This window comes from Polypterus senegalus, chromosome 6, assembly GCF_016835505.1.
Source record: "Polypterus senegalus isolate Bchr_013 chromosome 6, ASM1683550v1, whole genome shotgun sequence".
NCBI classification, from domain to species: Eukaryota; Metazoa; Chordata; class Cladistia; order Polypteriformes; family Polypteridae; genus Polypterus; species Polypterus senegalus.
Genome location: NC_053159.1, coordinates 11586174 through 11606058, shown reverse-complemented (window position 1 = coordinate 11606058; position 19885 = coordinate 11586174). Strand labels below are relative to the sequence as shown.

The 19885-nt window shown below is 38.5% G+C and overlaps 1 protein-coding gene across 4 annotated transcripts in view; it reads left to right on the top strand.

Annotated features, from left to right (window-relative positions):
* LOC120530788 (solute carrier family 35 member F5-like) overlaps positions 1-19885 on the top strand; it is a 51878-nt gene that overhangs the window by 17399 nt on the left and 14594 nt on the right. For 2 of the 4 annotated variants that reach the window (XM_039755398.1, XM_039755396.1), the window contains exons 5-11: positions 129-210; positions 2623-2813; positions 3956-4037; positions 4939-5026; positions 5151-5215; positions 8414-8518; positions 13358-13517. In XM_039755398.1, the coding sequence (XP_039611332.1) occupies positions 129-210; positions 2623-2813; positions 3956-4037; positions 4939-5026; positions 5151-5215; positions 8414-8518; positions 13358-13517 (773 nt within the window). Of the gene's footprint in view, positions 1-128; positions 211-2619; positions 2814-3955; positions 4038-4938; positions 5027-5150; positions 5216-8413; positions 8519-13357; positions 13518-19885 lie in introns of all 4 variants that reach the window. The other 2 variants (XM_039755397.1, XM_039755395.1) reach the window with 1 other exon arrangement.

Here is a 19885-nt window from a genome sequence, read left to right as displayed (position 1 = left end):
TCAGTCTATATCACAGACCACCGAATCTCATTATAGAAAGGCTGTTCAGAGCAGCTGTCCTTGAAGATGTATTTCAGATACTTTGAGTTTGCTATTTAGACTTCGCCTAAGTCTTCTTTTTGTTTCAGAGTGAACCACTCTATGTTCCTGTGAAATTTCAAGATGCAGCTACTGAAAAGAATGGAGATATTAACACTGAATGTGAATCACGTAGGTGATAAATATTTTTTTTTTTATTTTTCTGTGTTCATCCAGTTTATTGTAATATCAAGGCACACATTCACTCATGATTTATTAAAAAATAAATCAGATTAAAGTCTTCACTTTTACACTTATTTTTCCATACTATTATTTTTGTAGTAATATAGAACGTGTGTGTATATAATATACTGTATATAATATATATATATATATATATATATATATATATATATATATATATATATATATATATATATATATACAGTGCATTCGGAAAGTATTCACAGCGCATCACTTTTTCCACATTTTGTTATGTTACAGCCTTATTCCAATAATGGAATTAATTCATTTTTTCCCTCAGAATTCTACACACAACACCCCATAATGACAACATGAAAAAAGATTACTTGAGGTTTTTGCAAATTTATTAAAAATAAAAAAACTGACAAATCACATGTACATAAGTATTCACAGCCTTTGCCATGAAGCTCCAAATTGAGCTCAGGTGCATCCTGTTTCCCCTGATCATCCTTGAGATGTTTCTGCAGCATCATTGGAGTCCACCTGTGGTAAATTCAGTTGATGTGACATGATTTGGAAAGGCACACACCTGTCTATAGAAGGTCCCACGGTTGCCAGTTCATGTCAGAGCACAAACCAAGCATGAAGTCAAAGGAATTGTCTGTAGACCTCCGAGACCGGATTGTCTCAACGCACAAATCTGGGGAAGGTTACAGAAAAATTTCTGCTGCTTTAAAGGTCCCAATGAGCACAGTGGCCTCCATTATCTGTAAGTGGAAGAAGTTCGAATCCACCAGGACTCTTCCTAGAGCTGGCCGGCCATCTAAACTGAGCGATCGGGGGAGAAGGGCCTTAGTCAGGGAGGTGACCAAGAACCCGATGGTCACTCTGTCTGAGTTCCAGAGGTCCTCCGTGGAGAGAGGAGAACCTTTCAGAAGGACAACCATCTCTGCAGCAATCTACCAATCAGGCCTGTATGGTACAGTGGCCAGACGGAAGCCACTTCTTAGTAAAAGGCACATGGCAGCCCGCCTGGAGTTTGCCAAAAGGCACCTGAAGGACTCTCGGACCATGAGAAACAAAATTCTCTGGTCTGATGAGACAAAGATTGAACTCTTTGGTGTGAATGCCAGGTGTCACGTTTGGAGGACACCAGGCACCGCTCATCACCAGGCCAATACCATCCCTTCAGTGAAGCATGGTGGTGGCAGCATCACGCTGTGGGGATGTTTTTCAGCAGCAGGAACTGGGAGACTAGTCAGGATAAAGGGAAAGATGACTGCAGCAATTTACAGAGACATCCTAGATAAAAACTGCTCCAGAGTGCTCTTGATCTCAGACTGGGGGTGACGGTTCATCTTTCAGCAGGACAATGACCCTAAGCACACAGCCAAGATATCAAAGGAGTGGCTTCAGGACAACTCTGTAAATGTCCTTGAGTGGCCCAGACACGAATCCGATTGAACTTCTCTGGAGAGTTCTTAAAATGGCTGTGCACCGACGCTTCCCATCCAACCTGATGGAGCTTGAGAGGTGCTGCAAAGAGGAAAAGGCGAAACTGGCCAAGGATAGGTGTGCCAAGCTTGTGGCATCATATTTAAAAAGACTTGAGGCTGTAATTGGTGCCAAAAGTGCATCGACAAAGTATTGAGCAAAGGCTGTGAATACTTATGTACGTGGGATTTCTCAGTTTTTTTTATTTTTAATAAATTTACAAAAACCTCAAGTGAACTTTTTTCACGTTGTCATTATGGGGTGTTGTGTGTAGAATTCTGAGAAAAAAAATGAAATGAATCCATTTTGGAATAAGGCTGTAACATAACAAAATGTGGAAAAAGTGATGTGCTGTGAATACTTTCCGGATGCACTGTATATATACTCAAATTTTTTTCGTCTTACTACAAGAAGAATATTATTCTTATAATTACCATTGTTTTTGAAGCAGTAGGCAAAAAGGAAACATTTTTAGTGTTTTTTTTTAATCCCAAGTAACCTTCTATCTTTGTATGGTTAATTTTAGTTTTTTTGTAAATTTTGAGTTGTTCATTTTGGCTGACTTTCATACACACATTGTATCTCATTAGATTATACTGATTTTGTTTTGTGGGCATTTTAGCCTGAGTTATTTTATAGCTGTGTCCTTCTGCAAAGAAAAAAAGGTTAAAGGTTTGTTTTCTCCATGCTTAAAAGGAAAGAACGTTAAAAGCAGAATGTTTCAGCTATACAGCCTTCATCTGGTGTACAACTGTCATGTAGGTAATTTTAGAACCAGATCCACAAATTCCCTTAAAAACTATTAAATGTACATTTCCCTTTACACTGTACAAACATTAGTTCTGTGCCCATCTCTCTTTCTTAGTTTTGTTCAACCATATGTATGTACTCTTTTTCGTTCAGCAGCTCTGAAGAAAACAAGAGTTCGTTTTAGCAATATTATGGAGGTTAGACAACTGCCATCCACACATGCATTAGAAGCAAAACTTTCAAGAATGTCATATCCTGCAGCAAAAGACCATGAATCAATGTTAAAAGCGGTTGGAAAACTAACAGTGACACAAGTGGCAAAAATCAGTTTCTTCTTTTGTTTTGTGGTAAGATCAACAAATTACTTTTAAAAAACCATTCTCTGCAATAATACTGTTTTTGAGTGAGTGAACTAAAATGTCTTCCATTGTGTGTATATTTTTTGATAACTTTTACTGTTAAGTGTTTTCTAAATGGGAGATTTATTAATTAAGGTAGGATGTGGTTTCAGATAGATAATTGTAAGTTGGGCTATTATTAAATTTTAAAAAGTAGACTCAAAGAACTATATAGCAAAACGGTTTATTTATATTAAAGGTGTAATTTTTAAAATATCCTTCAGATGGCAGTCTGTTCCTGTGATTTCTGGTGAATACTCCAAAATTGGCTCAGCAGCTACTGACATAGTCTATAAAATTTGTTTATTGCTTGTATGTTACATTAAAATGTATTCTTATTTATTTATTTAGAGATGTGGTGACAGGGCTATTAAAAACACATTTGCTTCTCTTTTATAGGTCAAAGATCATATTTTACATATTTTACTGTGTTGTTTTTGCATGCTTTTTTATTAATACTATTTTTTTAAATTCAGGAATTGGTTTGTTAGAACATTTTTAGATGTGTAACTAATTTACATATGTGGTTATGTATAGTTTGCATAAATGTATGTGTTTGTTTATATATAATTGCATGGTATGCATATTACAAACTAATACAATACCACCAATAGAGTTATATTTTAATTAGAAATAGTTATTGCACATAGTTAACATGGGTGTAATGCACAGATACAGGTCTTATTTTGATCTTTTTTTTGGTTACATCTGCCTATTCACCTCCTGGTCCATTATAGTTGTCAATGCCACTTTGCTCTTAAAACAGGATTTTTAAAATATTATTTTTAGAAATATTCATTGCAGTATACAAAATAATATTAATCTTTATATTTGTATAGTACTTTTCCTGCTACTCAAAAATGCAATTTTAAAAAGTAAAGGCTTCTTTTTTTTAACACTGAATACAAGATATTATTTTTCTGTTTTTCAAAACGAAGCAAATGGCACATTATAGAGAAGCTTTGATAAATGATGTTGTGTGTGACCCCCATTTCTCTTAGACTTTTGTCCTTGTAATACAGTGAAATGCTGAGTAATCACCCATTAACAACTGATGAATTTTACTGCATTGTTGTTTTTCTGTTGTTTAGTGGTTTCTGGCCAATTTTGCCTATCAAGAGGCCCTATCAGACACACAAGTAGCCATTGTGAACATTTTGTCCTCAACATCTGGTAAGATTCTAAAATAAATTAAGCCTATCAAGCACTTTAATTTAGGTTTTTTTTTTAGCTAACAAATCTTTTATGACAAAGTGTAAATTGGCTAAAATGTGAATGTTAGGTACTATAGTTATAGATAGATAGATACTTTATTAATCCCAAGGGGAAATTCACATAATCCAGCAGCAGTATACTGATACACGGAGCTGCTGGTATAGATTGTAAATATGTGCATGGTTCAACATATACATTCAATTTCATGCTTACATCATTTTATCCCAAGTACTGCATTTAACTAAAATAAATTCAATGGTCAAAAGTATGTCATTTTTCATTTTTTAGAGAAATAATGTGACAGATGTTTTTATCATAGCTTAACCATTCAGAAACAACACTTCCAGAAATGTACAAATCCTTTTGCACACCTAGCATTGCCAGTAACCTCAATTTTTTGAGAGCAAAGGTTAAGGTAATATTATCATAAGAATTAGGAGTGCAGAGGTTGTTTGATGTGGTTTTGTGGTTCTTTTGGGCATCCTGCATATTACTTTGTTGGGTGGTTTTCTCACATCTAGATACATGTCCTTACTTTTTCTTAGATTTTATGTGAAAAGATTTCAGTCAAGGATCACAGAGTAGTGAAGCTTACTGGACAAAAAGCAGGAACCAGTATTGGGCTGGTTGCCAGTCTGTATCACAGACCACCGGATCTCATTGTAGAAAGTCTGTTCAGAGCAGCTGAATAGGATTAACTTTGTGACTTTAGGATGTTAGAGGAAAACCACATAGAAATATACAGACTTTATATATAAACCCAACATTCAGTTCTCTAAATACTGTGAAGAAATTAATACTCACTGTTTTTCCTTTCTTTCTTTTTTTTTTTTTTTGTCCACCCATACAACCCCACAAGGACTCTTCACTCTTATACTGGCATCAATATTTCCTAGTAATAGTGGTGATCGGTTTACTTTGTCTAAGCTTTTAGCAGTAGTTCTAAGGTGAGTGAATACAAATTCCAAAACTGTTTTTCTCTCTTTTGTTCTTCAAAATGTCCTTGTTTGTACTTGCCTAAGTGTTACTTTAAGCCATATGGTACATTTTATTCTTTTGTTGTTTTTTCAGCATTGCTGGAGTAGTCCTTGTAAGCCTGTCTGGGTCTGATAGCTCTGATGGGAAGGACACCATAGGTATTTGTTTTTACTCTGCTGCAATTCTTTTACTGGGATTGCACTGCATTATCTAATAGAGAAACACATTTGTGAACCCTTTGGGAGTTTTTGGATTCCTGCATACATAGCTCCTAAAATGTAATATCTTCTTATCTAAGTTACAGTAAAAGATTAAAGATAAGTCTAATTAAGTAAATAGCACATGTCAAAATTGATATAATCAGGTCTTTATTGAAGATATTCTCTAAATATGCACTGTCAACATTTATTAAATTGTTTGGTTAACTCTTTTATAAGAGCGACTTACGACGTTTGAGATTAAATTGATTACATCTCCTTTTGTTTTTTCCAGTTGGAACACAGGTGGGTGAAGTAACTTGCTCAGGGTCGCACAGTTTCAGTGGCAGGATTCGAACCCACAACCTCAGGATTTGAGGTCCAAAGCCTTAACCACCATGCCACACAGCGTGCCTGTCAAGGTTGAGGAAAATCATAATATGAATCGCTAGGAAAAACACATGAATTTAAAAGATCATAACTTCACACAGTACTTAAGATGAGGCCTCTCAAGTACATTACTAAATTTAATAATAGGATCTATTGACTCTGCATATCTTAGTCACTTTTGTCCAATGTGTATGTACAAAGTGAAGTGTCCACCATGACTCCTAGATCCTTCTCATAAGATATATTTTTGAAGGTCAAACCTCCATTTTGAAACCTAGCATTTTTACTTCCTACATGTACTTATTTACATTAAATTTAATATGCCATAAATCTGCCCAAGGCTGTATGTCCCACTGTAATGATTCAGGTTATTCTACATTTCGCTTAGTTTGATATCATCTGTAGACTTACCCAAGTTATTATTTGCATGCTTACATAGACCATTAATGTATATTTAAAGGAACAGCGGAACTAGAACTAGTCACTGAGGGATACCACTTGGAGCATCACCTATTACAGAAAAAAATTCCACAATAATCTATTGCTTAAGATGTTCACACTTACCAAACACGGTACAATACCCTAGTATTACATGTTTAAAAAAAGAGTGCAACATGACCAATTAAAAAAATGATGATGAAGATGATTTGCTGACGCTCATAAAACTATAAATACAAACATTTTTTTTTAAAGACAGGCCAACAGCAAGTGTGCACCATGAAGACATTTCATTGGTACTTTTCCTGTTAATGGGTGCTCTGCAGTGATCCCTTGATTTGCATGCATTTCGACACTGAAGGAGTTAACATCTAAGGATCTGTAGCCATTTCTCAGTCAGTTGGTCAGTCATTGTCTAACCCGCTATATCCTAACACAGGGTCAAGGAGGTCTGCTGGAGCCAATCCCTGCCAACACAAGGCGCAAGGCAGGAACAGATCCCCCAGCAGGGTACCAGCCCACCGCAGGGCACCCACACACTCACCAGGCACACATTAGTGACAGTTTTAGGATCCCCAATGCACCTAACCTGCATATCTTTGGACCGTGGGAGGAAACCCACATAGACACGGGGAGAACATGCAAACTCCACGCAGGGAGGACCCTGGAAGAGAACCCAGGTCTCGTAGCCATCTCTCTTATTTTACAATATGCTATGTTCAAGGCACTAGAAAGGAAAAAAAAATACTAAACAAGTCACATAGGAAACCACTGCTCTCCAATAAAGAACAGAAAAACGAAATGTGGTTGTCTATTTCATCTATTTCTTGATTGTCCACAGCACTGCTGTAACAGTGACTTCTGAAGACAAATGTATACTTTGTTTGGTGAAATGCTTGGAGAAAACGAAACACTGTATAGCAACACCAAATCCTGATTCTAACTGTGAACCTTTGTGAAGGGATCATCGTAGTGAGGAGCTGTTTTGCTGCCTCAAAGCCTGGGTGGCTTGCAATCATTTAAGGAACATTGTATTCCAAGTTGCTTCTGTAGATTCCTTAGTTGAGTATCAGTGCATCTGTCTCTAATCTGAAGCTCAAAAGAACTTGAGTCTTGCAGTCCAAGGAATAAATCACCACAGAGCAGTATAAACAGAAGAAATACCATAGTGCAGAACAGAACAGCAAAGTCCGAGTCCTGACCTCAGTCCTATTGAAATATTGTGGCATGATTTGAAGCAAGCTGTTCATGCAGATCATCCCAGGAATATAAATCTGGCCAAAATGCCTTTTAGACACTGCACAGGTCAGATCAGCAGCTACAAGAGGCATGCCACTTACAAAATGTAAAGGTTCCCACTATATTTTCAACTTTAACCATATTTAAGCACAGCTGATGATTTTGTGTGCTACATTTGTTTAATCAGACTATCTAATATTAAGAGTTATTAATGAAGGTAACATTAGATAGATAGATACTATAGGGGCCATTCATATAGGAATCCAGAAAATTACAATGGTTCTTAAAATGTTTTCTCTATACTGCATGCTTTTTATGGATAGAGCAGGCAAATATTAACAAGTAATCTTGGTTGATGAGTCATTTACATCCTTAAACCTGATACTTATCTAGTGGATTATTATTAATGTATGAAAAAATATTTATAAAAAAAAAAAAGATTTGCAGTGAATATATACCATTTGTCTTTTTGGTTATATGTGAACTGTTTGTGCCTGTTGGCACTATCACAGATTTTCTTAACTTGATAAAAGGTATTGCTTTAAAGGCTTATTACATCATAGTCAGAATTGCAGGATTGTATGTTTTATATTAGTATATACTATAAATGTGCTTTTTAATTAATTTAATTCTAGTGATTTTATAGTTTCTTACTGTACTATAATTTAGTATTCAGGGTTTCACTTAGAAGATGGTTAGGTGGTTCTGATGTTAGTGCAACTGTCTCACAGCCCCGGGAGACTGGGTTTGAATGTTGGCTCAGTCACTGGCAGTGTGGAGTTTGTGCATTCTCCACATGACTGCTTGGGTAATTCTTGTGCTATGCCTGTCTTCAACCCATACCTAAAAACATTTGTCTTAAATGAATTAACTACTTTAATTTGGCCTTGTTTGAGTGGCTGAGAATGAATGAATTATTTTGCCCTGTGATTTCACTGTGGACTGATATGTGATGCCTATCTTGTGCCCGTTGTGCCTACTTCATTTAAATAAGAACCTGCTGCTAGAAAGCCCTAAAATTGTAATTATTGGTCCACTGTTAATAAAAATGAATGGAATGGTTTGACTTACCATCTCACTTTTAAATTGTAGGTTCTGTTTGGTCATTAATGGGTGCAGTGCTGTATGCAGTTTACATTGTGATGATCAAGAGAAAGGTTGACCGTGAAGACAAACTTGATATTCCAATGTTTTTCGGTAAGCTTGTTTGTTTTGATTTATTCTAACAAGAATCTGCAATAAACTGAGTAGACTTGTGGGAAGTGAGCACCGTTCATGTTTAATGAATTGTTAGAAAACTGCATTTGGAAACAGGGTAATTCTGAATCCACAGATTCAATAAAAAAGGTGGAAAACAGTGTCTGCTCAATCTTAAAAATGTGTTTCAAGGGAATATCTATACTGTGATTTAGGAGATTTATAATAAAAACGTGTATTTACTGCATCCCTTTGGGCACAGGTTTAGTTCTGCCTGCTTGGCATCATGCTATAATTTGCATAATTAAGAATAAGCGGTAGAGAGGCCTACTACAGTTACAAACACGCTTCAGTCTCACTGCTTGTCATGTTTGTGGTTAATTTAAGGCAGCATCAAAGATCTATGAGTTTTTTAAATAGTAACCATTAGATTTTTTAGTTCCCGTCCAAAACCAAACTAGTCAAGTATTAAAGTGTGATAGAATATTATCTCCTAGAAAGTTTGAAAAATTAAATATATTGTTTATTATAGTAATTATTTTATTGTGTTTATCAGTTCTTAAGCTTTGCTATGATATATTTTTTTACACATTTATTAAACATTAATTGATCAGTGTATCATTTTTATATATAAAACAGTTTTTCAGTGTGAAGCATCTATTGTACTATTGATGACTAGCAGGAATACAGAAAATCATCAGAAGAGAGACGTAGTCAAGTAACAAAGCTATGGTTGAAACTTTGAAAATCAAAATATTTAAAATGTCAAAACATGAAAGTTAAGTGAAAATCAAAGTTGAAAGTGCAAAGCAAAAACTCAAACCAGAGAGATATTTTCAGAAGGTGATTTATTTACAAAGGTTTGTTTTATCCACAATCTCTGATTACAAAACAAGGTTAATTGCTGGCCTTTGAACCCACAGTGTCGTAAGGTCAAGGTTCTGAGAACTCACACTCTGCTGAGGATGTACACAAAATGGCATTAAGAAGCGGTACAGAATGAAATGACAAAACTCCATATAGTACTTGAATTTAGGCCAAGCCTTCATCATAAATGGAATTTTTAACCTTGTAAACCCTGATTGGGTACAACAGTTCCATAAAATTATACAAACAACCCAAAATGAATATATGACTATTATTATATCAGCATCCAGTTTTCACTACTGTATATTCCCTAGATTTTTTTAACTGATACTTAACCTACAAAAGGATTGACCGGTATTTAGACTTTAAGAATTTTTTCAATGTTCTGTGAAATTAATTTTAATATTATAATAAGCTCAACAATATTTTGTAATTTATTAATACAGGTAGTCCCCAGGTTACGGACATCCGACCTACGACTTACGAATGGGGCTGCAGCTGCAACGCATGCGCCTTAGTAACTGCCATGTCGTCATCATCGGCCTGGGACGCTGCAAGCGGTGGCTGGACGGATGCTGGAGGGGGGGCAATTTCGCTGCCCGTGCAGTGTAGTGTCCCTCGGGGGGGCTCCCGGCGGCAAGCGGTTTCACTGCCCGCCCACCAAACATGGCTGCCCCGTTCATTCTCGGTGGGCGGCTGGTAATAGATAGATAGATACTTTATTAATCCCAAGGGAAAATTCACATAATCCAGCAGCAGTATACTGATACAAAGAAACAATATTAAATTAAATAGTAATAAAAATGAAAAAAATTAAAATAAAATTAATGTTAGCATTTACTCCCCCGGGTGGAACTGAAGAGTCGCATAGTGTGGGGGAGGAACGATCTCCTCAGTCTGTCAGTGGAGCAGGACAGTGACAAAAGTCTGTCACTGAAGCTACTCCTCTGCCTGGAGATGACACTGTTAAGTGGATGCAGTGGATTATTCATGATTGACAGGAGTTTGCTTAGTGCCCGTCGCTCTGCCACAGATGTTAAACTGTCCAACTTTAATCCTACAATAGAGCCTGCCTTCTTAACAAGTTTGTCCAGGCGTGAGGCGTCTTTCATCTTTATGCTGCCACCCCAGCACACCACCGCGTAGAAGAGGGCACTCGCCACAACCGTCTGGTAGAACATCTGCAGCATCTTACTGCAGATGTTGAAGGATGCCAACCTTCTCAGAAAGTATAGTCTGCTCTGACCTTTCTTACATAGAGCATCAGTATTGGCAGTCCAGTCCAATTTGTCATCCAGCTGCACTCCCAGATATTTAAAGGTCTGCACCCTCTGCACACAGTCACCTCTGATGATCACAGGGTCCATGAGGGGCCTAGGCCTCCTAAAATCCACCACCAGCTCCTTGGTCTTGCTGGTGTTAAGGTGTAAGTGGTTTGAGTCGCACCATTTAACAAAGTCTTTGATTAACTTTCTGTACTCCTCCTGCCCACTCCTGATGCAGCCCACAATAGCAGTGTCATCAGCGAACTTTTGCACGTGGCAGGACTCCGAGTCATATTGGAAGTCTGATGTATATAGATTGAACAGGAACGGAGAAAGTACAGTCCCTGCGGCGCCCTGTATTGCTGCACACAATGTCAGACCTGCAGTTCCCAAGACGCACATATTGAGGTCTGTCTGTAAGATAGTCCACAATCCATGCCACCAGGTGTGAGTCTACTCCCATCTCAGTCAGCTTGTCTCTAAGGAGCAGAGGTTGGATGGTGTTGAAGGCACTAGAGAAGTCCAAAACATAATTCTTACAGCACCACTGCCTCTGTCCAGGTGGGAGAGGGATCGGTGAAGCATATAGATGATGGCATCCTCCGCTCCCACCTTCTCCTGGTATGCAACTGCAGAGGGTCGAGGCGTGGCGGACCTGTGGCCTCAGGTGGTGAAGCAGCAGCCGCTCCATGGTCTTCATCAGATGTGGCGTCAGAGCAACAGGCGGAAGTCATTCAGCTCACTAGGACGTGATACCTTTGGGACAGGAGTGATACAAGATGTTTTCCAAAGCCTTGGGACTCTCCCCTGTTCCAGGCTCAGGTTGAAGATGCGCTGTAGAGGACTCCCCAGTTCCAACGCACAGGCCTTCAGCAATCGTGGCGATACACCATCTGGACCCGCTGCTTTGCTGGCACAAAGTCTTTTCAGCTCTCTGCTCACCTGGGCTGCTGTAATTGTGGGTGGGGATGTCTCACCTATGCTGGTATCAGCAGAAGGATGGTTGGAGGATGCAGTACTCCGAGGTGAGAGTGGGTTACTGTGATCAAACCTATTAAAGAAATTGTTCATTTGGTTTGCTCTCTCCACGTCTGTCTCGATGGCGGCACCCCGCTTCGAGTTGCAGCCAGTGATAATCTTCATCCCATCCCACACTTCCTTCATGCTGTTGTTCTACAACTTCTGCTCCAGCTTTCTCCTGTACTGCTCTTTCGCCGCCCTGAGCTGGACTCGGAGTTCCTTCTGCACTTGAGCTCATGCTTATCACCACCTTTAAAAGCCCTTTTCTTCTGGTTCAAAAGGCCCTTGATGTCACTTGTAACCCATGGCTTGTTGTTAGCATAGCAGCATACTGTTCTTACTGGAACTACAATGTCCATACAGAAGTTGATGTAATCAGTTGTGCATTCAACAGCCTCTTCAATGTTCTCACTATGTGACCCAAGCAATATATCCCAGTCTGTAGTTCCAAAGCATGTATGTGTATGCTGCAAGCGGTGCGGTGACTGGAGGGGGACGATTTCTCTGCTCGTGCAGTGTCCCTTGGGCATCTCCTGACGGCAAGCGGTTTCACTGCCTGCCCAACACACATGGGTGCCCCGTTCGTTCTCGGTGGGCGGCTGGTAATGCTGCAAGCGGTGGCTGAACGGTGGCTGGATGGGGGCGATTTCCCTGCCTGCGCAGTGTTGTGTCCCTCGGGCAGCTCCTGGCAGCAAGCGGTTTCACTGCCTGCACACCTCACACAGCTGCCCCGTTCGTTCTCAGTGGGCGGCTGGTAATGCTGCAAGTGGTGACCCAGTTGTGGCTGAACGGAGGCCATTGAGGGTGAACGGGACGGCGGGGGTAGTAGCATTGTAGTGTGCATCGGATGGCTGCCTATTGAATGGGGGCAATTCACTACCCACCTTTGGCCGCACCGTGTTTGTTTCCGGTGGCCGTATGCTGCAGGCAGCATACTGTAGTGGAGGTGACTGTGAGGTGGGCTGGTGATGAACCGCCCGTCGATGCCCCCATTCATTCTCAATAGCAAGCCTGCTTGTACTGTTAGGTACATAGCAGGACGTTGTCTGTTGTCAGTACTCAGACGTGTTGACGACGGATGCCTTCCTGCTGTGATAGCGTGTACAGTGCTGTGCAGAAGAGGTCATCTTAATCTTTTGTCTTCACCCTTTAACAATGTCTCTGAAACACAAATCTGATGCAAGTGCTGGTGATACAGTAAAGAAGAGAAAAACCATCACCATTGAAAATAAAGTAGAAATAATAAAAAAGTCAGAGAGAGGTGACACTCCATCATTCATTGGCAGAGCACTTGGTTACAGTCAATCAACAATAGCATTTATTAAATTTATGTACCTGTTCTGACTTGCATACATACAATTTCAACTTAAGTACAAACCTACAGTCCCTATCTCGTACGTAACCCGGTGACTGCCTGTAACTAAACTTTATTAGTACATTTTTCCCAATCACCTTTTTATAAACACTATATATGAAATATATTCAGCAATTACTTGCACATAAAACAGGTTGGAAACATATTAGTAAAGAGGAGTAAAGTCAGTCATTTCTCAACCCGCTATATCCTAACACAGGGTCACGGTTGTCTGCTGGAGCCAATCCCAGGGGGTAAAGATGCATTTTAAATTTAGTGCCCATTAACCTGTGATTTTCTTTATTTTTTTTATATTTTTCTCTGTCCTTGTAGGCTTTGTTGGCTTATTTAACTTGCTGCTGTTGTGGCCCGGTTTTTTCCTGCTTCATTATACTGGTTATGAAGACTTTGAGCTACCAAGCATGCTTGTTTGGGTGTATATAATCATAAATGGACTTATTGGAACAGTACTGTCCGAGTTTCTTTGGTTATGGTATGTATGGCATACTCTAAAAATGTACGAATTCAAGATTTCTCACTTTCTGCTGATAGAATGTTTTCTTTTATTTATAGGAAACTTGGAAAAACACTAACTTAATCTCTTCTGCTGTTTTATTTAGCATTATTAACATGGCTATGTGTATAGCAATACATACATACAGTAAATACACAAGTTATTAGAAAATGACAAGGAGGAATATAAAGTTATTGTTATATAGCTAGGGGGCTTCACCCCTTGCTCGTTTCGCTCGCCAACCCCCCGGCCTGCGCTACACACCAGCCACTTCGTGTCTGTGCTGCTCGCGAATGTGGATTTCACTTTCACCAAATAACAAATCTTTTAATTCTTGCGGATAGGCCTCTTCATTGGGAAGAAACACTACTTTTCCCTGATGGCAACACGAATTAAAAGATCTACAAGTCTCCAACTTAAAGTTTAAAGCCAAACAATATCTACATACTTCGGTCATATCACCTACAGTATGTCCATATATTCAATCTTTTTTTGCTGTTTTTTTATATCACAGAGTATTAATTTCCATTTGTTTGCACTGATGCGATCTTTACTATAATTTTTTTTGAGACTTCCGAATTTTAGTACTTTAGTTATCTGTAACCTGCTCTGCATGTGTATCGTGCCAACGTTTTAGAACCTCTTAACGATGTTCTACTTTGTCATCTACTCTTTGTCTTTTATTTTTTGTCCCCAGGCATGGTTAAATCTCTTGGCATAAAGTCTTGTCTCGCGGGACATAAGATTATCTGAAAAAGTCTTGTGTCGTCCTAGGCTAAAAAGTCTTATCTTGTCCCAGGAATTTTTTATATAATAGATAGATGTGTGTATATTTACGATACTGTAATAATTCAGTAATGCATATATTGTGTTTTACGCAAGACACGAGAATATCCTTTTAATCTTTAGCCCATGTTTGGGTAGCATGGCAAAATAATTTAATAAAGTACAGGTGTCTTTTGTTGCACTGTAATTTTTTTCAGGACAGTTTGATTTGATCATTTACCAGTCTTTGTCTGTATCTTCCATTGATTCCTTCAATGCTGTGAGAGTACTACACATGTTTGATGTATTGTTTCAGATTTACGTCCTTTAATGCTGTGTGTTCTAGAGGTGATAAACTCTGTCTGGGCTTGATAAAGATTTCCAGAGTACAATCTCTTTCTCTTACGGTGGTGGTCTTCCCTGTTAAATTGTGTAGTGAGCCAAAGCCTGCAGAAAAGAAAAGAAAAAAAGGTCCTTGTAAATGTAAGAGATGTTCAGATTCTGGGAGTGAGCGATTGTTCATGCAGTGACACAGAGAAAGATATAGTGACTAAAGGATTACTGCCTGGAAACCGCAGAGAAACTTCTTCCTGCAGTTGGTTTTCCAATAAAGCATTCAGGTTTTTTTTCTCTCCTGTTATTACTGACAAAGTCATAACTACTAGAATTTAATAAGACTGATAAATGTGACAAAGCATTATAGATTAGGATTTTTTTTGTTTCCTAGACATTACTACTTGTGTATGCTATTTTTAAAGGACATATGTAATTAAAACTACAACTCAGTAAGAAAATGGAATAGAAGGTCCTTTTGTTTTCTAGCAAATGTCCAGAAAAAAGATGTACTGTTGAATTCCAAAAAAAATCATTTTGGAACAATCCTATGGATGTAGGGTCAGTAAAGAAAAACTGTATAATACAGCTGTAAAAATACAGACTTTGTGTTTAATGACAAACAGCAGAAAGCTAAGACAGGAAAAGCAGATAACAAGGACAAGGGAAGATAAAGAGAATGGTGGTCCAGACATGGTTAAAGTCCTGCTCGATCCCCATTTTTAGGAACAGTATTTACTCTGTATACAGCAATAAAATTGCACTCAAACAGCAGACATCAAATCATTAATAATATAAAATAATAATAATAATAATAATAATAATAATACATTTTATTTATTTAGCGCCTTTTCCATGATTGATTCTTCAACCTGAACTAAGGTATTTTTTAAGAACCATGAATTGCCCTCAGTCTGCTCCTATTCATTATAAGGATGTGCATAATCGGCCTGATAGCAAAATTGGCATTTTTAAGCAGTTATTTGGTGTTTGGTACAAGTACGTTTTAAGTATTCTAATTAAAATAACAATTTCCCTAAAGAAGAATGTTTAAACATTCTTTGCGTAAAATTGTGATTGTAGCTAAGAGAATTACCATTCTGTATCCACCATGTAAGACAATAAGTTACAGTATAAAAAATGTAATTTCTAAAGTTTTGTGAAGTTAAATCTTAATGTCCTACAGATTTATATACCAAACCGCTTTTACTTTACTTGTATTTAGTATACACACAAACATATGTAGAGAAGTACTCCTGCTCTTAATTATCTCATATTCCACTAATTTTGTCTTTGTTATCACCAGTTTTCATGTTATTAGACAGTTTACTGCAGCTGGCAAGTAAAGTTGCTTTTTTTTTTATTTTATTTTTATTTAATTTTTTAAGTACTGGAGACCTTGGCAAAGGGAATTCTCACCTTCTCTGCCTTCTAGACTGATAAGCCCAGGGGCCTCATGTATAAACGGTGCGTATGCACAGAAATGTTGCGTAAAAACTTTTCCACGTTCATATCGCGATGTATAAAACCTACACTTGGCGTAAAGCCAGGCACTTTTCCATGGTACCTCATACCTTCTCGTACGCAAGTTCTCCGCTCGGTTTTGCAGACTGGCGGCACCCAGCGTCAAAGCAATGGTACTGTTCCTGTGTGGTTACTCCTTATTTTCCTGATGCGGCTTTATAAATACACTGAAACTAACCGCATATTGTTTATTAGTGTAATGCATCTGATTGTAATTAACTTGTAACAATATAATGGTCCAGGGAACAGCCATAGAATTCAAAATACTATAACTGCTTTACCATTGTTACTCTAACTGCACCTTCTTTTTCTTTCAGCTGCTCCCGTTAGGAGTTGCCACAGCGGATCATCTTTTTCCATATTACTCTCACTGCACCACGCGGAGTATTTACAGTGGTGTGAAAAACTATTTGCCCCCTTCCTGATTTCTTATTCTTTTGCATGTTTGTCACACAAAATGTTTCTGATCATCAAACACATTTAACCATTAGTCAAATATAACACAAGTAAACACAAAATGCAGTTTTTAAATGATGGTTTTCATTATTTAGGGAGAAAAAAAAATCCAAACCTACATGGCCCTGTGTGAAAAAGTAATTGCCCCCTGAACCTAATAACTGGTTGGGCCACCCTTAGCAGCAATAACTGCAATCAAGCGTTTGTGATAACTTGCAATGAGTCTTTTACAGCGCTCTAGAGGAATTTTGGCCCACTCATCTTTGCAGAATTGTTGTAATTCAGCTTTATTTGAGGGTTTTCTAGCATGAACCGCCTTTTAAGGTCATGCCATAGCATCTCAATTGGATTCAGGTCAGGACTTTGACTAGGCCACTCCAAAGTCTTCATTTTGTTTTTCTTCAGCCATTCAGAGGTGGATTTGCTGGTGTGTTTTGGGTCATTGTCCTGTTGCAGCACCCAAGATCGCTTCAGCTTGAGTTGACAAACAGATGGCCGGACATTCTCCTTCAGGATTTTTTGGTAGACAGTAGAATCATGGTTCCATCTATCACAGCAAGCCTTCCAGGCCCTGAAGCAGCAAAACAACCCCAGCCCATCACACTACCACCACCATATTTTACTGTTGGTATGATGTTCTTTTTCTGAAATGCTGTGTTCCTTTTACGCCAGATGTAACGGGACATTTGCCTTCCAAAAAGTTCAACTTTTGTCTCATCAGTCCACAAGGTATTTTCCCAAAAGTCTTGGCAATCATTGAGATGTTTCTTAGCAAAATTGAGACGGGCCCTAATGTTCTTTTGCTTAACAGTGGTTTGCGTCTTGGAAATCTGTCATGCAGGCCGTTTTGCCCAGTCTCTTTCTTATGGTGGAGTCGTGAACACTGACCTTAATTGAGGCAAGTGAGGCCTGCAGTTCTTTAGACATTGTCCTGGGGTCTTTTGTGACCTCTCGGATGAGTCGTCTCTGCGCTCTTGGGGTAATTTTGGTCGGCCGGCCACTCCTGGGAAGGTTCACCACTGTTCCATGTTTTTGCCATTTGTGGATAATGGCTCTCACTGTGGTTCGCTGGAGTCCCAAAGCTTTAGAAATGGCTTTATAACCTTTACCAGACTGATAGATCTCAATTACTTCTGTTCTCATTTGTTCCTGAATTTCTTTGGATCTTGGCATGATGTCTAGCTTTTGATGTGCTTTTGGTCTACTTCTCTGTGTCAGGCAGCTCCTATTTAAGTGATTTCTTGATGGAAACAGGTGTGGCAGTAATCAGGCCTGGGGGTGGCTACGGAAATTGAACTCAGGTGTGATACACCACAGTTAGGTTATTTTTGAACAAGGGGCAATTACTTTTCACACAGGGCCATGTAGGTTTGGATTTTTTTTCTCCCTAAATAATAAAAACCATCATTTAAAAACTGCATTTTGTGTTTACTTGTGTTATATTTGACTAATGGTTACATGTGTTTGATGATCAGAAACATTTTGTGTGACAAACATGCAAAAGAATAAGAAATCAGGAAGGGGGCAAATAGTTTTTCACACCACTGTATATCACTGTATCTGAGTGTGAATCACAGCAGCAGCTGATCGGAAAGAGAATTATCGGTATACAGCTTCAAGGACACGCTACCTCAGCCACGGCAAAACGTTTCAAAGCCTTTCCTATACAGACCTTGCAGTTCAGAAACAGTTTAATCCCAAGAACTTTAAATGCACTCAATCAAGTGCTCCTTGTAGAACTGTTTGTACTTATAAGTACAATTACCCCACTGTAAACTTGCACTACAGTTATAATATTACACGACCTGCGCCACTTTATAAAGCGCGTATTTACATATGATGACGGTATCATTTTTAAGATGAAATGCAGAAAAATATGTTTATTATGTTATACAGATAAAACTTTAACTTCATTTAAATAATCTATATTCTTCACTGGGACTGGTGTGAAGGATAGAATAATTAAACATGTACTATGAAGATATTTCAATGTTCCTTAAACGTTTTGAAGAATCGCTGCTCTAAGCTTACAGATGGCTTAACGTCTATTACAGAGCTGATTGTGTGGCGATCGGTTACTTGGAGAAAGAAAAGCAAAGACTGCAGGGGCGGCCACGCCAATATATATTGAATATAAAAAAGAAGAGTACTGCTGCAATAAATAATTTCATCGAACGTCGCACACAATCACTGCGCCGTGAAACCCACATTTAATAACGTGCTTTTACTCCTATCATCATGAAAATGATATTACGTATACATCTCAGTTTTTCAGTTATTCAGAGAGCTGTAATATCATGAATGTAATGGATTCTGTGTCCTGTCGGAGGAAGAGAGCCGGTTTAAGAAGCAAGTAGTGATTCACACACACAGAGCACATAGAAGATCACATACAAAACAAAGCATTTAACGCGCTATACTTTAATTACGATGTGATATGAGAAACTGGTTAATTAAACGATTTTAAGATGAAGTTTATGATGTTCTACTTTAATGACAAAATAAACTACGTGATTAAAGTGGAAATTTCGAGATTGAAGTTGACATTTTGTGCTTTTTCCCCACTGTGTACCTTTTTTTCTCTGTACGTTAATAAGCTTTCATATGACACTCAGACAGTGGGCTACAACTCTTCTTTTCACGGCGGCTTTGATATGTGACTTCTTTTTTATTTCCGGCACTGTGCAACTTTGTGAACGTGAGCTTTCAAGTTTCTCCAACACACTATGTCACTCGATTAACTTCCTTTTGTTGATTATACCACGGTTTAATTAAACAGATAGTATGTTTTTCCTTTGCCTCCACTTGGTATTTGCTGACATTCTTATATTTTTCCCCCATGCTTTTCTCATTGTCTTTTCGCAGAAGGCTGAGCTTAAGGGCGATTTATATTGATTTGCATATTCAAAGAAGCGTAATTCTGGGAGGAGTTGGGGCGTTACATGAAGCGCGTGCACGAGCGTTACTTTTCACGCTGACCGGGATTTATGTAGCGGAAGAACGTGGAAGTTGGAGTACGCACAGATTACTGCATCTGGATTTTTCTGTGCGTAAGCACATTTCGGCTTTTGTGCTTACGCCATGTTATTGTGTGAATTCTACACACGGCGTTCTACATGAGGCCCCAGGTGTTTTGCAGGGCTGTGTCTGACCCTGAAGTGTGTCAGAAGAAGAACAGAACTGACATTAGAAATACTCTGGCATCTGTCTTCAAAGATGCCAGTGGTCATTGCTTCAGTGAATGAAAGTTCAAGCCAGCAGAAGGAAGA